The 18,306-nt window shown below is 39.1% G+C and overlaps 1 protein-coding gene across 1 annotated transcript in view; it reads right to left on the bottom strand.

The window, feature by feature from the left end:
* Positions 1 to 18,306, bottom strand: part of SIPA1L2 (signal induced proliferation associated 1 like 2) — a 117,308-nt gene that overhangs the window by 33,721 nt on the left and 65,281 nt on the right. The window contains 5 exon segments of the mRNA XM_036756506.1: positions 5,759 to 6,147; positions 8,391 to 8,494; positions 8,957 to 9,057; positions 10,659 to 10,742; positions 12,973 to 13,230. Of these exon segments, the coding sequence (XP_036612401.1) occupies positions 5,759 to 6,147; positions 8,391 to 8,494; positions 8,957 to 9,057; positions 10,659 to 10,742; positions 12,973 to 13,230 (936 nt within the window).

The following is an 18,306-nucleotide window of genomic DNA, read 5'->3' as shown; positions in this document are numbered from 1 at the left end:
ACACATGCAAACTGTTAATGTCTCCACATTTTATACCCAACTCAGGGACACATGTAGGCCAAAAACCTTAAAAAGTGAGCTTTGGGGAAACCTACAAGTCACAATGGCATGACCTGGGTTAAGAACAGTGACCACATTGTGCCAGATTTTAGGTGAATCAGTGAGACAATGAAGCCATACCATCGACCAACATGTAACTTAAGGGTTAAGAACTACTGATATTTTGAATCCTCCACTAACTCAGGGGTCCTCTAACGTGGTTCTCAAAGATCTTTTATCTCCATTTTTCTCATGTAACAGTTCAAATTATATAGGGATTTAAGGTTTGCAAAGCTCTTTATGTATATTCGCATTTGATCTACAAAATGGGAGCCATGACACAGAACTAATTCACAAGAATGACTGCACAGAAATTAATGAATAGAATCACAAAACAACTTATACCACTTTACAAACAAAAACACTCTGCAAATGCCTTAAAATTATAGCTTCTAATACAAGGGGTCCTCAGTTCTGGTGCATTTTGCATTCATAAAACATGATCTATGGAAAGCTAAGCTTACAAAGCAGATAAGTTATAAAGTGATTATTCACAGTACAGTACTGTTGCTTTACAAAAGGATTTATTATGGGTCCCCCTAAATAGCAAAGTTCCCTCATGCATCGAAAATATGATTTGATTTACAAAATCAGAGCTTTTAAGGATTAGACTTATAATATTAGTAGCCCATATTTAGAAAGTGTGTTCTTTGGCTTACTAAATTGATTTGCACACTTTTCAGGAGCGTATCTATAGCACAAGAACATTCAGTTAGAAATATGTCATCCTCAGCTTTAGAGAGATAAGGAGAGGGAGTCTGGGCATGGACTGATGGGTGTCCATAAGTTTGAGGAGTTTGGAGAGAGGCTGGGTAGAATCTCATGGCCTGGAATTGCCTCCAGTGGGATGGGACGCTCTGGGGAACAAGATTTTGGCAATGAAATTATCAGAATCAACTGTGATTAACAGGGGAAGGTATCCAAGGAAACTGAAGGGGATGAACAGGGAACTAAGATTTTTAAAATGGCAAATACTTTAAAATGAAATAAGGGCTGGTACCTAAAGGCAAACACAAAAAAGACCAAGCTCTCTAAGAAAATTATCATGAAGACAAAGACCTAGCATAAGCTGAAGTTTGAAATAATGGTTAAACACAATAGAAAAGGCTTTTCTTTGGGGGGAAAGGTGGATACACAGGAAGGGTGAAAGAAGTACTTGATTCAAAATGATAATATAATAATAGAAAAAAGGAAGGTGAAACTATTCAACTCCTATTTTTCCATCTATTAATTCTGTGGGAGGAGAATGATCTCCATACAATAGGGAGGAGAGAATGGAAGTGTTTAACAGGGAAGTGAAACTCAAGGCAATTATGCCTGAGCACCTCGCTACTTTCAAGGAATTTAAATGGCTGGCCCAGAACCAACTATATCCCCAGGGCCCTGAAAGAACCTGGAGAGGAGAATATGACAATTTTAACTCAAGTCTCCTCTGCAGGATCTACTTTAGGCTTATGAAATAAATATAATTTTGGGCCTTTTCTCCTGAAACATTCCTAAATTTAGGGCACTGTCATTTTTTGCAACCCAACCCCCTTTCTCATCAGAACTATTCACCCTTATGATGAGAAGCTCTAGCATCTCCAAAACACCAAAGAAAGTTGGGAAGGGGATGGTGCATATGCAAGGGAGATGGGGGCAGTAGAGAGAGACTAGTAACATAGTAGGAGGGAGGACTGGGATGTTCTAAAGTACTAAGATAGCTGATATCACAAGTTAAACTGGATTTGACCTTAAACTTTCGGCAGCATCTGTAGACTTTAAAAATCCAGCTGCCAGCCCTTTCACTAGTGATCCTGCTTGAAATGAGACAGTGTGTGTAAAGAGGTTTCTAGGAGGGGTGACGGAATAAGTAAGGTCAAATCCCCTCTTCTTCAGCATGTGCCATAGCTGCCCAGTCTAATGGCTGCTATTTATATATGCAAAATCTGTAGCTCCTTACACTTCCAAAGCTAGTTTACCAAAAAAGAAGCTTTTTTACTAACTTAATAATTTGTTTCCTTCTATTGCACACTTTGTGCACTCACACATGTGTGTGTGTATCTGTGTATGAATTAGTCACTACTTTTCAGGGAGTAAGTATCCAAATGTTAGATATAACCAATTATAACTTTTATAAAAATTAAACACAAAATAAACACAAAAAAAAAAACACAAAATAGGAAGTTTTGAGTTTTATCAACTTTATTTTTTCCAGGGATTTTTTTTTTATTTCTCATACCAGGACAAAAATTTTTTTTCTACTAAAGTCTTGTTCCTATGTTCCCTGGAAGCATGAAAGCCTGGATTCTCTATTCAATCACCAAAAATCATAGAGAGCTATGTGGCAGGCACTGTAAGTTACGAATATAAAAATGACATAGTTCTTGCCCTCAGGGAACCTACATTCTATTGAGGAAAACAACATGTAGATATTATTCAATGTAAACATGGGAATTTATGGGGAGGTGGGAATCCCAGCAGCTGGAAGGAGAAGGAGATGGATGTGGAGCTGAGCTCTGAAGGAAGAATTGGGAAGGGGCTAAGCTAGCAAGGAGGAATCTTGAGGTTGCTGTTCCACGACGAAAAAGCTTAAAGTGTGGGCCTAATGATGAAAAAGCTTAAAGCCTGGGCCTAATGATTAGCTTTATGTCCATATGAGATCATTGGCAGAAGAATGTCTATGAGGTGATGAATTTTAGGAGCCAAGTATATCAATGATAACTAAAACCAACCACAAAGTTGAGGAAGGATTGTAATCTGTGTGAGCAAGAGCGAGTAACCAAACTGATGAAATCTTAGGGCACTCAAAGTCACCTCCTCCCCCACCCAGTACATACTTAATGTACATGTCATCTCTATGTTTATATGTCTGTCTGAAATGAATACAAAGCACAAGAACACAAATCTGGCACGTGGAATGCATATCTATTTTCTCCTCATCTGGACTCTACAGAGTTTTCTCAAAGTTTATAGAATCAAAATAGCTTAAGATAGATCCCATGTGTTTGAGTGATTCAAGTATATATTCCTTTTCTATCAGGTTAAATCAAAACAAGTTATCTTATACCTCAGTCTTTTTCATGTTTCTGTCCAGGAAGGAAGAAAAGGTATACAAAATTGTATTCTGAAATTTCATGATCGAATCCCATATTAAGATGCAGAGATGGCTCTCATTCTGGTACTAGCTGGACAGAGCTTCCTTGAAGCTCTGAGTGTGGGTGATGGTGAAAGCAAAAACCCACAGTATTAAGTTGGAAATGGAGTTCAAAGTCATCATCAACTGTGAATTATGAGTAAAAGGAAGCCAAATTGCAAAAGATTCAACTCTCACAACGCAGTTCACTATCTACAACAGATGTGCACACATGCAATTTAAAGGGATGGAAGGAAAACAAAACCAATCAGAAATTCAATCTAGCACTTGTATTCACTTGCCAGCAGTATAACCCATGCTAATTTAAACAAGAGTTAAGGTATGCAAAAAAGCCCACTTCACTTTTGCATAAATATCTATATCCCTCTCACTAAGAGATGCTTCCATACAGAGATGCACCTCACAAGCAAAGATGACCACCCAAACAATATTTGACTGCAATATAAAATTCTATTTATCATGCCAACTACAGTAGCCTAACAAGGTATTATAAAGGTGTTTTTCTCAACTGCTGAGCTCTGCATAAGACATTAATATGGGAACAAGATGCCAAGATACTTTAGGTATTAAAATAAGTCAACTCTCAATGAAAATGGGTAGGGAGAATTTAGATAAATGACATCAGGTTAATCCTAACATCTCACTTTAGCTATTCATTGTTAGCTTTCCCCTAAATCAAAATATGGGCAGTGAGGGGGCAGAGTGGATAGATTACCACGTCTGGAGTCAGGAAGACCCATCTTCCCACGTTCAAATCTGGCTTCAGACACTAATTAGAGTGACCCTGGAAAAGTCACGTAATCCTATTTGCCTCAGGTTCCTCATCTGTAAAATGAGCTGGAGAAGTAAAGGGCAAACCTCTCCAGTACCTTCGCCAAGGAAACCCCAAATAGGGTCACAAAGAGTCGAACATGACTGAAAAGCGACCGAACAATAAAATCAAAATATTCTAGGGCTAATAACAAGAAGCACAACTATCTAGACTGAGTGCCTCTACAACTTCCCTAATTTCTCAACTGGAAGTGACAATTAATGAAATGGTAAAATCATATGTAGCAGAAATAGGTTTTGTTTTTGTTTCTTAAAGAAGCAAAAGGGTACAAATAACCCGCACACTGAGAAATTCCCCAAGAATTGGAGTTTACCTCAAATCTGAGAAAGCTGTCTACACTGGGTGCTATAACTTTCTTTCCTACCACTTCTTTCTAAACCCTCTACAATCTGGTTTATGACCCCATAATTCATATGAAACCAACCTTCCCCAAAATTTCCAGTGATTTCTTACTGGCCACCTCCATTGACTTGTTCTTAATGCTCAGCCTTCTTGACCTCTGTGGAGCCTCTGATGCTGATGATCACCTTCTCCTGGATATTCTCTCCTCTCTAGGTTTCTACAACACTGCTCTTTCTCTGTCTTCCTTTGCTGGTTCTCCCACTACATGTTCTGACTGATCCTTCTCAATCTCCTTTGCCTTTCTTCATCCATGTCACGCCCACTAAATTTAAGAGTTCTCTGAGGATCTGTCCAGGATCCTCTTTTCTTCTCCCTTTTTAATATTTCATTTGATAATCTCCTTAGCTCCCATAGGTTTAATTACAATCTTTATGCACATGATTCCCAGATCTATATACCTATCACTAGTCTCATGTCCTATGCTACATTATTGCTAACTACCTCTTGGACATCTCAAGTTTCGACACAAATATCTAGGTACAAAGACGATATATACAGAATATGGGAAGGTAATCTGAAAGAGAAAGGCATTAGTAACTGGGGGAGCCAGGAAAGGCCTCCTGGAGAAGGTAGGACTTGAGCTCAATCTTAAAGGAAGCTGGAGAAGCTAAGGAGCTCCTCATTCAGGGTGATGGGGTGTTGTGTTTGAGGAACTGCATGTAGGCCAGCGTAGCTTTGATAAGTCATGTGAAAATGTTTAGCAGCCATCTCACCAAGAAGTAATGTCCCCCCACCAAACTACCCAGCACAGTCCATAAACCATTGGCTCCATATCGACTTCCTCCCGGTGAGCACAATGGGAATAGAAACAAGCATAAACCCAGTCTCCTACACTTCATTTCCCAGCTCTACAGATATTTCCATTCCTGCCCAAAGGCTGCCTTCTTTTGGGCCGGGATTAATTTCTTTCTGGACAGTTGGATGGCGCAGGGGATAGAGTGCCAGGCCTGGAGTCAGGAAGACTCATGTTCCCAAGTTCAAATCTGGCCTCAGACACTTACTTACCAGGTAACCCTGGGCAAGTCACTTAACCCTCTTTGCCTCAGTTTCCCCATCTGTAAAATGAGGTGGAGAAAGAAATGGCAACCCACTCCAGTATCTTTGCCAAAAAAAACCCAAAAGGGGTCACAACTGAAACGACTCAACAACAACAATAAAATTTCTTTCTGGCTCTGAGCCAGATCTTGTGCCAATCAGCACAGCTGGGTTATGTATCACACCACAGAAAATGGCGCTCGCTGATCCTGTGAGCAGGTGGTGCTTACTCACTTGGGCACCGGATTATGTACCTGGAATGAGAAGATATTTCACTGAGGTCACCCATGCTGCCTTCCGCGGTATTACTGACAGAGATGGCAGATGGATAGCTGTGAACGGCATAGAGCTTAGCCTGCTCCTCCTCAGAGCCGGGCACTTCTGCAGAGTCAGCCCACTGCTCCGCCCGACTGTGCATCATGGACCTGCTGCCCGTCAGATGCAGAGGGCCCATCATTGAGGTTGACATGCAGGGGGTTGTGTCGATGCCACTATCGGTGGAGGCCCCTTTGATATAGGTTAATCCCAGCAACTCAGGGTCCATGAGGTCTCCAGAGCCAAAGTGCTTATCATCACTGTTGCTGGATGTGTTACTTGAGAGGGTATTACTGCTAGAATGACTGGAACAATTTTTGTCTCCAATCTTGAAGAGGAAAGAGAGAGAGAGTATTTTTAACAGACTTTTATTCCATTAATCTATAAATTCTATTAGTGTCACACATACCCCTGGTCGTTGCCCATTGCCAGGAGAGACACATGATTTAAAAGCACTAACAGTAACTACGACAACAGTGGACAAAGAACATCAGGTATCAGGCAGATCATTCAGTTGATAAACATTTATTAAGCACCTACTGCGTGTCAGGAACCATGCTAAACAAATGGTGAGTGTTACAACACAGGGAATAATACATGCAGCCAAAACAGCAGAAAAAAGTAAAACAAGCTTATTTTAAACAGTGGTTCTGGGGAAGAATAGGCCCTCTCAACCTCGCCACACCTCCCCCCTTCTCCCTCACTTAGTTTGGCATGAAATAAATGAGTACCACCTTCTTCAGGCAGAATACAGTCATCTGAGCACAAAGTAGAGACATGCTGTCACTATCCAAAAGCCCATAAAATCAGTAACAGATATAAGAGCTAGGGACAGCATACATGCAACAGAAGTAGGTAGATGATTTACAGAAGGGACAAGGATTGATTTTATTGGGAAAGTACTTCCATGATTTATATGGTGAAGACAGTAGTAGGAGCAGAATATTTAGGTAGTTTTAACGCTCTTTTGCAGAGGAAGGCCAGAATTCTGGCTCTGCTCCATCAGGAGCACTATGAATACAGCGGCAGGTCAACAGAACCTTAACCATCCGGATGAGCTCATTACCCTCACTTTACTAATGAGGAGACAAGTTTAGAGGAGTTAAGTGACCTGCCCAATGTTACTCAGTTAGTACTTGACTGAGGAGGGATTTGAACCTGGGTCTTCCCAAGTTTAAATCAAGCACTCTATCTGTGAAATCACATTGTCTCCAGAGGAACTGCAACAATGCTCATACAGCTATGGACTCCATCTCCAAGGCCCAGGTAACGTAATAGGACTGGAAGCCAATTAGCAAATGATAGTCAAAACTGGAAAGAGGTCCTGTCCCTAATCTATTTTAAAGTACCTTGCCCTTTATTCCTGCTAGATCCTTTTTTTAATTACTATTTTCCCCCTAATTACATGTGAAAACAATGTTTAACATTCATTTAAAAAATTTTGAGTTCCAAATTCTCTTCTTCCCTTCCTCCCCTCCTCCACTCCCTGAGAAGGCGAGCAATTTGATATAGGTTATCCATGTTCCTGCCAGACCCTTAAGTTAAGTCTCACTGATCTTTTTAGCAGACGTCATTATCCCTAGCACTCTGCCAATGCTTAAACTACAGCTAGGGGTTTATAGATTTAGAGTCTGTAGAAAACAAAACAAAACTGGACAGATTGAGGTTCTGTCTTCCATTCCAGCAACCAGGTGAAGAAACGTGCAATGCGGTTGGCTAGTGAACATCGACACTATTCTTAAATGTCAAGAAGACAAATCAGACAGTAATGGGTAGCCTTTCCGATTTTTAATTAATGTAATTTGTGGCATAATGAATAGTGTGGGAGACTTGAAAGTTATGACTTGGGTTCAAATCCTTCCCGTGATATTTACTAGCTATCTGAGCATGGTGAAGTCACTTGGTGGAAATGTGCCTCAGGCAACTCCCCAGGACTGACCTACTAAATTTTAATCTGTCCATGGAGAATAAGTTTATTCATCCTGATGTAATCACAACTATGTTGTGCAGTTATTCATGTGATACTTTTATTTTAAAATTTGTTTCTGGAAATACCAGAATAACTAAGAATGGACAGATTCTTGTTTTATGTTTAATTAGAAGTATCGTTCCTGTAAGCTGGAATACATTTGTGTTAATTTTGCCTTCATATCAAGATTTTTCTTGTCATGCACTGATTTTAAATACAGATTATCTGACCCCAAGTCGCACTAGAGAACTTTCTATTATTTATTTTGGTCTTTTTTTCCGTAGTTAAAAAGTGTTTGCATTAAAAGGGTGGGGGGAGTATTAGGGGAGAATAATTTGATCCGGTAATAAGAACCAGAAGGCTGGAATTCTATTTTTAGCTCTGTCCCTGATTTTCATGACCTTGGGCAAGTCATTTACTTCTCTCTGAAGCCTAGCATTTTCCTCTGTAAAATCAGAATAAAAGAGCCTACTTCTGGTTTTCCTCACCTTCAAGGCAATCTGTGAAGATGAAGAGTGACCCTTAAAGAACCTGGTCTAATACATCATTGGCTCTGACACGGGTTCACACAGACAAGTAACTAATCTATGCATAAGACTTACATGAGAAAGCTTATTCGGGGAATCTTTGCAACTTCCATCTTTCTGCAGGGCTCTCTCTTTATAGGAGCTCAAGACTTTGGAAGGTGGTCCATGCCACTTGGTTTCTGCCACAAATGGAGAGAAGATTTGAGTTCCCAATCTCTAAGGTTAGGAAAATTCTCAAGGGAAAGAAAGATACCTGTAGAACAAATGATCAGTTGGGAACACAGAGGAATGTGATTCAAGGACTTCCTGATCTTACCAAAATGCACACTCTTAGTTAAGCATTTATTGTTACTGGAGCAGCTTCTAGTTACAACACTACCCCTGCAGCCAACAATTACTATCCATAGTTACCCTACTTAGTACTCTGGACGGCAGAAGTCATGTCTCATTCAGCTTTATAACCCCCTTGGTGCCTTGCACATAGTATCACCCACCTCACTAGGGTGTTGGGAGGAAAATGCTTGGTAGCCCTAAAGTGAAGTGCTAGAAAATGGGAAGACTAGTGGCAGTTTGTAAATGCTTGGTTAACAGCTATTGGATGAATGGAAGTCCTTAATGAACCCCATGGTGTATATAATTACCAGAAAGTCTAGTTCCTTCCATAATTTCTTCTCGTTCCCTGGCTCCTTCACACTCCAGTGGACCGGAACTCTGGTGTTCATGAAGTAGAGGAGACTGGCACCTAAAGAGAAATAGGGAAATTAAGGTTCTTGTTTTTAAACCAAATCAACCCGTAATCACGACCATTCTTTACATCTCGAATTTCCGAAAGAGAAATGAAAAGGAAACCCTATTTAGAAGCCATTTCCTCGTAAAAAGGTAGGTGCCTTTCAGCTCAAGCCCAGCACTGGAGCTGAGTGTGTCTTGAAGTCTGCAGAACTTAACTGAATTCACCAAATGGTCAGTCAGTAAGGCCACATGGGAGTTATAAAAGGTTAAATAACTATAGTTGGACTATGAATCTGTGGCAAAATACAGCCAGATCCATCCAGTGTGCATTCTCTGTTTACCTCTCTTGACTTTGTTGCTTCTGTTAGAATTAATCATTTTTAAAGGCAGTGGTAAAAAACAGCAACAACCAAACATCTGACTGACTTTTAGGCAATAGAGAAGGGCCCCAGCTAAGAAAACCCTAGACAAAATCCAAACTTATGTTTTTTAAATTCAGAATGAAAAAGGCTATGAAAAAAAAGTTTTTTGTTAAATTTTGTCAAATGAGCTATTTGTAAAGCATTTTGCAAACCTTTAAATGCTATGTAAATGCTTGCTATTGTTACTAGTTAGGAAAACTATTACTGCAAAATGTTCATTTATACAAATAATTTGTTTACAATTTTTAGGAAATTTCTAGGAAAAAAATAAACATTCTTAAAATACAAATATCTAATTTTACATAAAATAGAAAGATGCAAAAGAAATAGGTGCAAGTTTTCTTTTGTAAATGTTAATATAGTAACATAAAACCTTTGCTCATTCTCTAAATCATTCCTTTAAAATGGCAGAGATTGGATTCTGTTGCAAAGCAACATGCCAATACAGTTACTAGCAGCAATTACTACTCTGCAGAAAAGTCTGACTAGACGAGCATTTTTTTCCCATTTTCTTCCCATGAAATTTATTAATGTTTTCTCTGTTATTAGCATCAATCAATTCAACTGTCACAATGCTCACAATGAACCATATGACTTTGCTCCGGTCTGCTCCTAGACACTATGCATATACGACCAGGGATATTTTATAGCAAAACGTGTCAAGGCAACAATATTCTGCCGCTTGGATAACATGTTAAATGGTAGGGGGTCTGTCACACACCAAGGTTATGAATAAAAAAATGCTTTTTGTTAAATTTTGTCAAATGAGTTATTTGTAAAGCATTTTGCAAATCTCTAAAAGCTATTTAAATGCTTGCTATTATAATTAATTAAAAATTACTACTTTAAAATGTTCATCTATTTATACAATTATTATTTACTATTTATCCTTTAACTTTGAGCAGTCTCTTAAAGGGGAAAAAAAATGGCATTAAAGAAGGTTGGGAGTTCACCCCTCTTTAGCATTTAAAGAAAAAGCTACCAAAGGCTGGTCTTTATAGTTTCCCTAAAGGCTTAATGTTCAATTTTATGTTTTATTTTACTGAAATGAAAAAAAAAAGTCAACAATAACAAGCAAAAAGCCAAACCATTGCTCCCACAGCAGTGAAATGATGTGATTTTTAAAAAAAAAACCTGGTTAAATCCTATACAGAAAATAGGGGACTAGAGTGCAATAGAAAATCATCAATACCCGTCATATCCCACTTGCTGTCTCCAGTGGCTACTCCCGCTGGGTCCTGGGTCACTGGAAGATGACTGGTTGCTTGGTGAACTTCTGTAATGTTGACTAGAATCATTAACAGTGCACTGAGGTATTTGTGGAGTTTCAACATCTTGACCTGGCCTGTTTTGTTTTACAAATAAATTCATTTTTTTACAATTACAAAGAAAAGAAAGAAACATGTTGAGATGAAGAAAAAAAAACACTGAACCATTCAGAACAGGATAATTAAGCTATAAGCAATTAAGAGTTGATTATAATGAGATATGTCAGTTGCTTTATAGTTGGGAATGTTACAGTGAAAAGAAATATGTGTAGAAACAAAACCACACTTAATCACCTACAGAACTCAATATAAAGATTCATGTGGAATGTAGCACGTAGGAAAATAGGAACAGAGGAAAAGAAAAGATTGTAGAATTGGGATAAGAACAGCACCAATAGGTTTTTCATTATACTTCATGGCATTCTGGTGAGCTCTATTCATTTTCAAATGATCATCATTTTTCATTGTAATCCTGTTTCACTGAGAGTACAATTTGCTCGTGAAACACAAAAATGAGTTAATGTTGGGGGCAGGCAGAAAAATAGCTCTCAAATTCTTTTGCTACAAGATCTTTTCTGGATATTATTTTATTTAATATTTTTTACTGCATACCATCTTAACACAGAAAATATCTTTGAGGAATTTTTCCTTCATTTAAGCTTCGATATAGGACTTCAATTTGTTTATGCACATCAAACTATTATGATGGGTCTCTATCCTGGACTGTCTACTTGCATCTTTATTGCTATGGAATAGTCACTAAATTCACTGTGTCTTTAATTGAACTAGATTAAATGCTCTTCCTTGGGCAGAGAGTGGAATTCGAGTCTCTTGAAATTTAATGAATAAAGAAAGGGAAAAGAAAAGTAAGAGAACATTTGGCAAATCAACATGTATAAGGCTCTCTTATCAATTACCGCATTTCATACACAGCCTGTCAACCTTGTTTGGAGAAACAGTATACTTTAATGAGAAGAGGCACAGGGAAGAAACACTTCTAAGCTTCAAGAATAATAAACATTAAAAATGGGAGTTAGAAAGAACTGATTGGGTCTGGATGCAAACTGAAGCATATTTTTTTTTTAAACTTTCTTTTTCTTTTTTTTTTGTGGGGGGGAACCTATGTTTTCTTTCACAACACGACTAACATGGAAATATTTTGCATGACTGCATATGTGTAACCTATATCAAATTGCTTGTCTTCTCATGGTGGAGGTGGGGGTGGGGTGGGGGTGGTGGGATATGGAAGGGAAGAAGAGAATTTGGAATTCAAAATCTAAAAAAATGAGTTTTAAAAATTGCTTTTACGTTTAATTGGAAAACATTAAATATTTGGAAAAAAAGAGTAAGAGCTGATCAGGTCCTTCACAAATAAATAATTTTATTTTGCCATCTAGGGAAGTGCCCGCATGCATTTATACAAATGAATTAATATGGTATGTAGACACATACACACACACGCACATGCACATGCAAGACTGTGTGAATGTACATATTTGTGTGTGTATATATGTGCGTATGTGTATACCTGTAGCTATAGATATACAATAAAAATTTAAGTTATACAGGTTAGAAATGCTAACCACTCCTTAAGCATTTAATGAATACTGTTAACAAGCTTTAAATTCATGCTTTCCCATTCATTGACAGTAATTTGCTTCAAATAATTTCTTTTAAACCTTACTACGCTACATTTAAGGGAGGAAAGGAAAGCATAAGGCCTCCTAATGATCACAGAACTTCTTGCAATGGTGCCCATGTTATGATAATGGAATTTAATCATTAATTTTGCAGAGGATCGTTTTGTTTTATTTATGCTCATTACTTGTCTACATAGGCTCCCGTCACAGAGTTTCCAGTGTTATCTTACCCAGGATGCTTAGAGCACAAATTACCTAGCAGCTTCTGTTTCACGATGGGGAAAGAGGAGACACTGTTTACTCTGCTGTGGAGAACCGTCTGCTCCTTGGGCAGTTTCCGGTTCTCTCCCATGGAACCACTCAAATGAGAGAGGGATGACCTACTCCCTGCCTTGCCAACTCCCTGCTTTTCCCCCAAGCTCCTTCTGACCTTAGCCCAAATGTCTGGACACCACTGTTTAGAACAAGCTAATTTATGAGTGACTGAGCCAAAGAAAAGTACCATCCGAAGACAGCAAATCCTAAAACCCAAGGGGCTTATAAGGAGAGCCCACAGGAAAAAAAGAAAGGGGAGAAATTCAAGAATGAAGGAGTTTACCTTGTGCCATCTGGCAACTTTCTGTCAAAGGACGTGCTGCGAGGAATAGCTGTCTGAGCCTGTTGGAGAAGCTGCTGGCAGGGCAGCCGGTCAGATGTTCCCAGGATTGGGGAGGCACGAGACAGAGGCTGCCCAGCAGGAGTAGGGACCCGATGCCAAGTCGTATTCCTCCTGAAAGGGGTTTTGTACTCACAGGGGGTACCTTCACTGTCCAGTTTATATTCCACCATGGGGATTCGGCAGAGCTCAGAACAACCCCTGCGGAACCAAGAAGAGAAACCGAGTCATCCAGCCTGGTCACACACATCGACACACTCATATACCTAAAAAGTCTCACAATTTCTTTCCAGGGCTCCTCCTCTGCTCAAGAGGAAACACCTTATGGTGGCGCATTGCAGGTGGTTTTACAAACCTCACCCAAATGGAATCAGAAGGGTCTAAATTCCTTATTTGTGTCTAGTTTCAATTATCCATGCTTAGGCTTAGGGATGTGATGGGATAATTCCTCAACAAAATAAAAACCACCCAACCATTAGTAATATAAAATAATTACCATAAAATAAGTACAGAGAGGCACACGCATCCTCACCCCCTCCCATGACTAGCTCTGATCGTTTACTGACCTCTTGCCATAATAATAATATAATATAATAATAATTAATAATACTAATAACAATAATAAAGCCAAGAAACATTTACATAGCACTTCCTAAGTGTCACGTACTGTGCTAAGTGTTTTATAATTATCATCTCATTTGACCTTCACAATAACCCTGGAAAGTAGGTGCTATTATTGTTATTCTCATTTTACAGATAAAGAAATAGAGGCAAAGAGAAGTTAAGTGACTTGCCCAGGGTCATACAGCTATTAGATGTATGAGGCTGGATTTGAACTCGGGTCTTCCTGACGGTATTCCTGGCCCTCTATTCACTGTGCTACCTAGTTTCCTCTCTTATTGACAATCTAAAACCCAGCTAGTTACTTGGGGCAGTGGAGGTAATGTGGGATAATGAAAAACGGAAGTCAGAAGGCTGCATTTGAACTCAGGTCCTCCTGACTCCAGGGCTGGTGCTCTACTCACTGAACCACCTGGCAGCCCCTATATTATGTATTTCAGTGATTTGTGTTTATACTCTCATCTAAGTAGGCTAAAAGCTTCAGGGGGACAAGGACTGTGTTATGTAAACTAGTTATTACCACCACCCCTTATCTGTGTATAATAGCCACTTAATTGTTTTTGTTGTTGAAGGATAGGTGATGTTAGTCAGTCATTCTTTTAATTCACAAAAAAATGATGACATTAAAAAAATGAAGAATCCACCAACAGAATTTGGGAATCTTAGAAAATAATTGGATTAGTTTGCAAATTTCTCATCCCTCTCACATAATTTATGAGAATATCCCATACTGGCTTCCTTTGCTTCCTTTCAGTCTCAGCTAAAGATCCACCTTCTGAAAAAAAAAAAAGAGTATTTCCCAGTCCTCCTTAATCTGAGTGTCTTTCCTCTTAGATGACCCTCAACTGATCTTATATTTATCTCGTTTGTATCTTACTGACACACTTTCTGTGAATTTCTTCGGAGATGGGAGTTGTTTTTTTTCTTTCTTTGTTTCCCTAGCACTTAGTAGGTGCTTAATAATTAATTGGTGGTTGATAGAGTACTTACGATATTGTATAATAATGATTCCAGGTTTTAGTAAGATATCTTAGACTTTTTCTTTTAATCACACATCTCTACAAAAAGTTTACATGGACCATCCATCCAGTCAAAATCAACACCCACTTTCCATTGAAATGTCATTCAGGTTTTTCCAAGAAGGCTTCTGGACTGCATGTTTGTCTTGGAAGGTCCTTGGAAGGCTCTTTCAATGATTAGATGACAGGATAAAACACTCTCAATCCCTTCAAATAGCAGGGGAAAAGAGAATGCGGAGAACTCTCTATTCTCTTTGTGGCTTGTCTCCTCCTTTTCCTTGGCCTCCTGGGAAACCACCCTGACCTCTAAAGTTTCCTTGGCCTCTGCCACTAAGGCCCCCAACCTCCTCTATCACCTTTTCAACCACTGAAGTCTCTACAACCACCACCTCCATGACTGCCACCAGGGCCTCCAAAGCCAATGAGCTTGGCCCACTCCAGAGTTATATGATTCCATCAATCTCTGCATCTTCCATGACCTCTTTGCAGCTTTTGCATCTTCTGAGTTGAAGTCTATAAAACTGGACCCTTCCGATGACCCTGTCTCCCTGTCAGGGACTAACTATCCTGGCATCGACAGAGCCATGAAATAAATCTTCCAGTATTTCTTTGTCATGTCTCTGGACAGATGAACAACGTTTTGTAGGACTGGCTCCTTGGTGCTGCCCCCAAGATAAAATATAGTCGCTTTACCGTGACATTTATAAGTCCTCCACCATTCGGCTCCGACCTGCCTGCTTCTAAGGCTTATTACACATTATATCCCTTTAGATGTTCTATTGTCTGGCCAAAAGGACCTACTTACTGCTACTGATACATAGAATTCCGTCCCCTGTTTTCATGCCTATGTCCAGTCTATTATTTCACCTTGTTCTGACAATCGAGTCTCTAACTCCATTCAGAGTTCAATCCAAGGGCCATCTCCTATACAAGGCCTTACCCAATTCCTCCAGCAATGAGTGGTTCCTTGAAATGGTTTTGCATGTACCTGGTAGTTGCTAACAAATGACCTGCCATTTCCCTTGTTAAAATGCAAGATCCTTGAAAGCAAGGGATTTGCTTGATTTTTATTTTTTTAGCCCCAGCATCTAACATGACTGACTTGGACTGAGCTGATGATGGTAAGGTATGTAAAAAAAAAAAATAAGTCACAATCAATGAAAAAATTTAGGGCTAACTCACATCCAACTCTTGCGTACTTCTAAGCCATCAGAAGTACATTTTTTTACCCAGCTTGATGGCTCCCAGAGAGGCAATCTCTCCATGTTCTCTTTCCTATATTCAATAGATCAGTAAGGTACTTAAGTTCTTTTAGGCTGGAAAAATATATTTTATGTCATTTACAGTCACCCTTGGGTCTCCACTAACAAGTTACACACCACAAATAGCACCATTAACAAGTTCAGAGTCAGCTCACAAAGCCAATTACTCTAGTTTGTCATTCCAAGATGAAGCCCGGGGAAGTTTTGATATTGGTGTGTTCAAGGCAAGCCTTTTCAGTTTTAATATGCCTATATATGAAGCAGTCAGCTTTAAAAGCCCTGAGACCTTTCTGTACTCATTCTAGAGTTAACAAAGGACTTTCTAAGATGTTCTACCTTTAATGAACTACATGATGCTTTTAAAAAGTTGGAGTATAATACTCCCGAGGAAAGCTGAGGGGCTTTTGTACATACCGATTAAGAACCAGCTGCCTCAATAGCCACATAAAAACCCTGCCTTTAAATGCAACACGATGACATCTCTCTCAGCCTATCTGTTGAACTTTCATTTACAACAAGCACACATATCCACTGTAAATGGGAATGCCTCTATAGCTTAACCATATCGTGACTATTTTTCTCCTCTGTGCTAAAAAAAAAAAAAAAAAAAAAAAAAAAAAAAAAAAAGCCTTTGTACAGGAAGCCTAATTACAGAAAGGAGCAGCAAGAAATAAAGAATAAATGATCCTCAAGGGTTTTGTGAGCACAAAAAGATATGCATATGCATACAAAGAATCTCGTCTTAAAATTAACCCCCTCTCCTTCCCATTAACCTATGAGCCTGAATGAAAGTCTAAACATATTGTTTTGTAATGGTGTGAAGGTGACCCTTTATTCTTGAAAGTTATCAGCTGTTTGGGGAAGTTTATCACCAGAAGGTTGGCCATTAGGTGAAGAACTATTTTTTGCTATGGCAACTCATGAAGGACCATCCGTTAAAGCAGGGAGGAGCTGATATCTAACTAGGTAGAAGGAATGCCCACACCAACTAAGTCATGCATCCTTCTCAATTATGGAAAAATTTCCTCAAAAGTAATTTCTCTCTCAACACTCAAGTATGCAGGACAATATAGAGGGATCAATGGCTTGATTTCCCAAAACCTTAAAATAACATCTATTTGGCTTTGGAATATGAGATGTGTTATATGTTTCTTTCTGCGTTCTCTCCTTGTAATTTTTGTCATCTTATCCAGTCCTGCAAGAATCAATTCTCTCTATAAAACTGACTCCCAGAAGCATCCATATTTAACCCATTCTCTCTCTTGGACCTTAGCACAAAAATGTATCTGTATGACCTTGAGCAAATCATTAATCTCCGTGGGCCTCAGTTTCCTCATCTGTAAATTAAGGGGTCTGGGCTAGATTTGTCTGTTTCTTCATTTACTAGTCTTTTCAAGCTCTAGATTTATGATCTGATAATTTCCAAATGCCTGTAAGGTATCTCCACCTAGAAATCCCATGGGTACCCTACACACAACATATCCAAAACTTGGTCATTTATCCACTTCAAACATCCCTATTTCTGCTCAGCATCAATCCCTCCAAAACAAAACTTCCTGAGCTTAAAAACCTGAAGTTATTTTTGAATCTTCCCTTGCTCTCACTGCAGCCCCCACATCCAAACATTGCTTTAGTGTGGTCAATCCCACCTCCAAAACATCTCTTGCATCTGTGCTCCTTCTCATCCCTCATGGTTAGTCGTTAGTTTAATTTATACTTTCTTTACCCCTCACATGGATCACTACAATAGTCATCTAATTGATCCCCCCACCTCCACACTCTCTACTTTTGAATCCGTCCTTACAGAGCTTCCAAAATTATTTTCTTAGTGTACAGTATGCATGACTCTCCTAGGCTAAAAAAAACCTTTAGGATTTCCCTATAGCCCACAGAATAAAATATAAATTACTTTCTCTAACATGAAGTTCCTCTACGATTTGGCTCCAACCTTTATGTCCCAGTCTTATTTCACATTACTCCCCCATATTCCAGCCAAACTCAACCAATAGATATTTCATATTTTCCACACCTCTGTATGTTGGCAGAAGCTATATCCCCATCCTGTTCTCAGAATGCATCCTCTACTTTTCCTTGTCTTTTAGAATTCTTAATCTCCCTTTATGGGGTTGGCCAAGGTGCTACCTCTTCTATGAAGATTTCCCTGATCCCCTCAGAAGTTAGTATTGTTTTCCTCCTCAATTTTTCCTAAAACATTTAATTTGATTTCTCCCTTGCTCTACACTTATGTGTATACTGACAATCTGCTCCCTTGCTACACAGTTGAATGTAAGCTCCTTGAGGGTCAGAACTATTGCCCAGTTTAGAAAGATATCCTGTACATATCAGGTGCTGAATACACATCTGTTCAATGGAGT

Source organism: Trichosurus vulpecula, chromosome 4, assembly GCF_011100635.1.
Source record: "Trichosurus vulpecula isolate mTriVul1 chromosome 4, mTriVul1.pri, whole genome shotgun sequence".
In the NCBI taxonomy this organism is placed as follows: Eukaryota; Metazoa; Chordata; class Mammalia; order Diprotodontia; family Phalangeridae; genus Trichosurus; species Trichosurus vulpecula.
The sequence above is the reverse complement of the archived record's forward strand: the minus strand, read 5'-3'. Positions and strand labels throughout refer to the sequence as shown.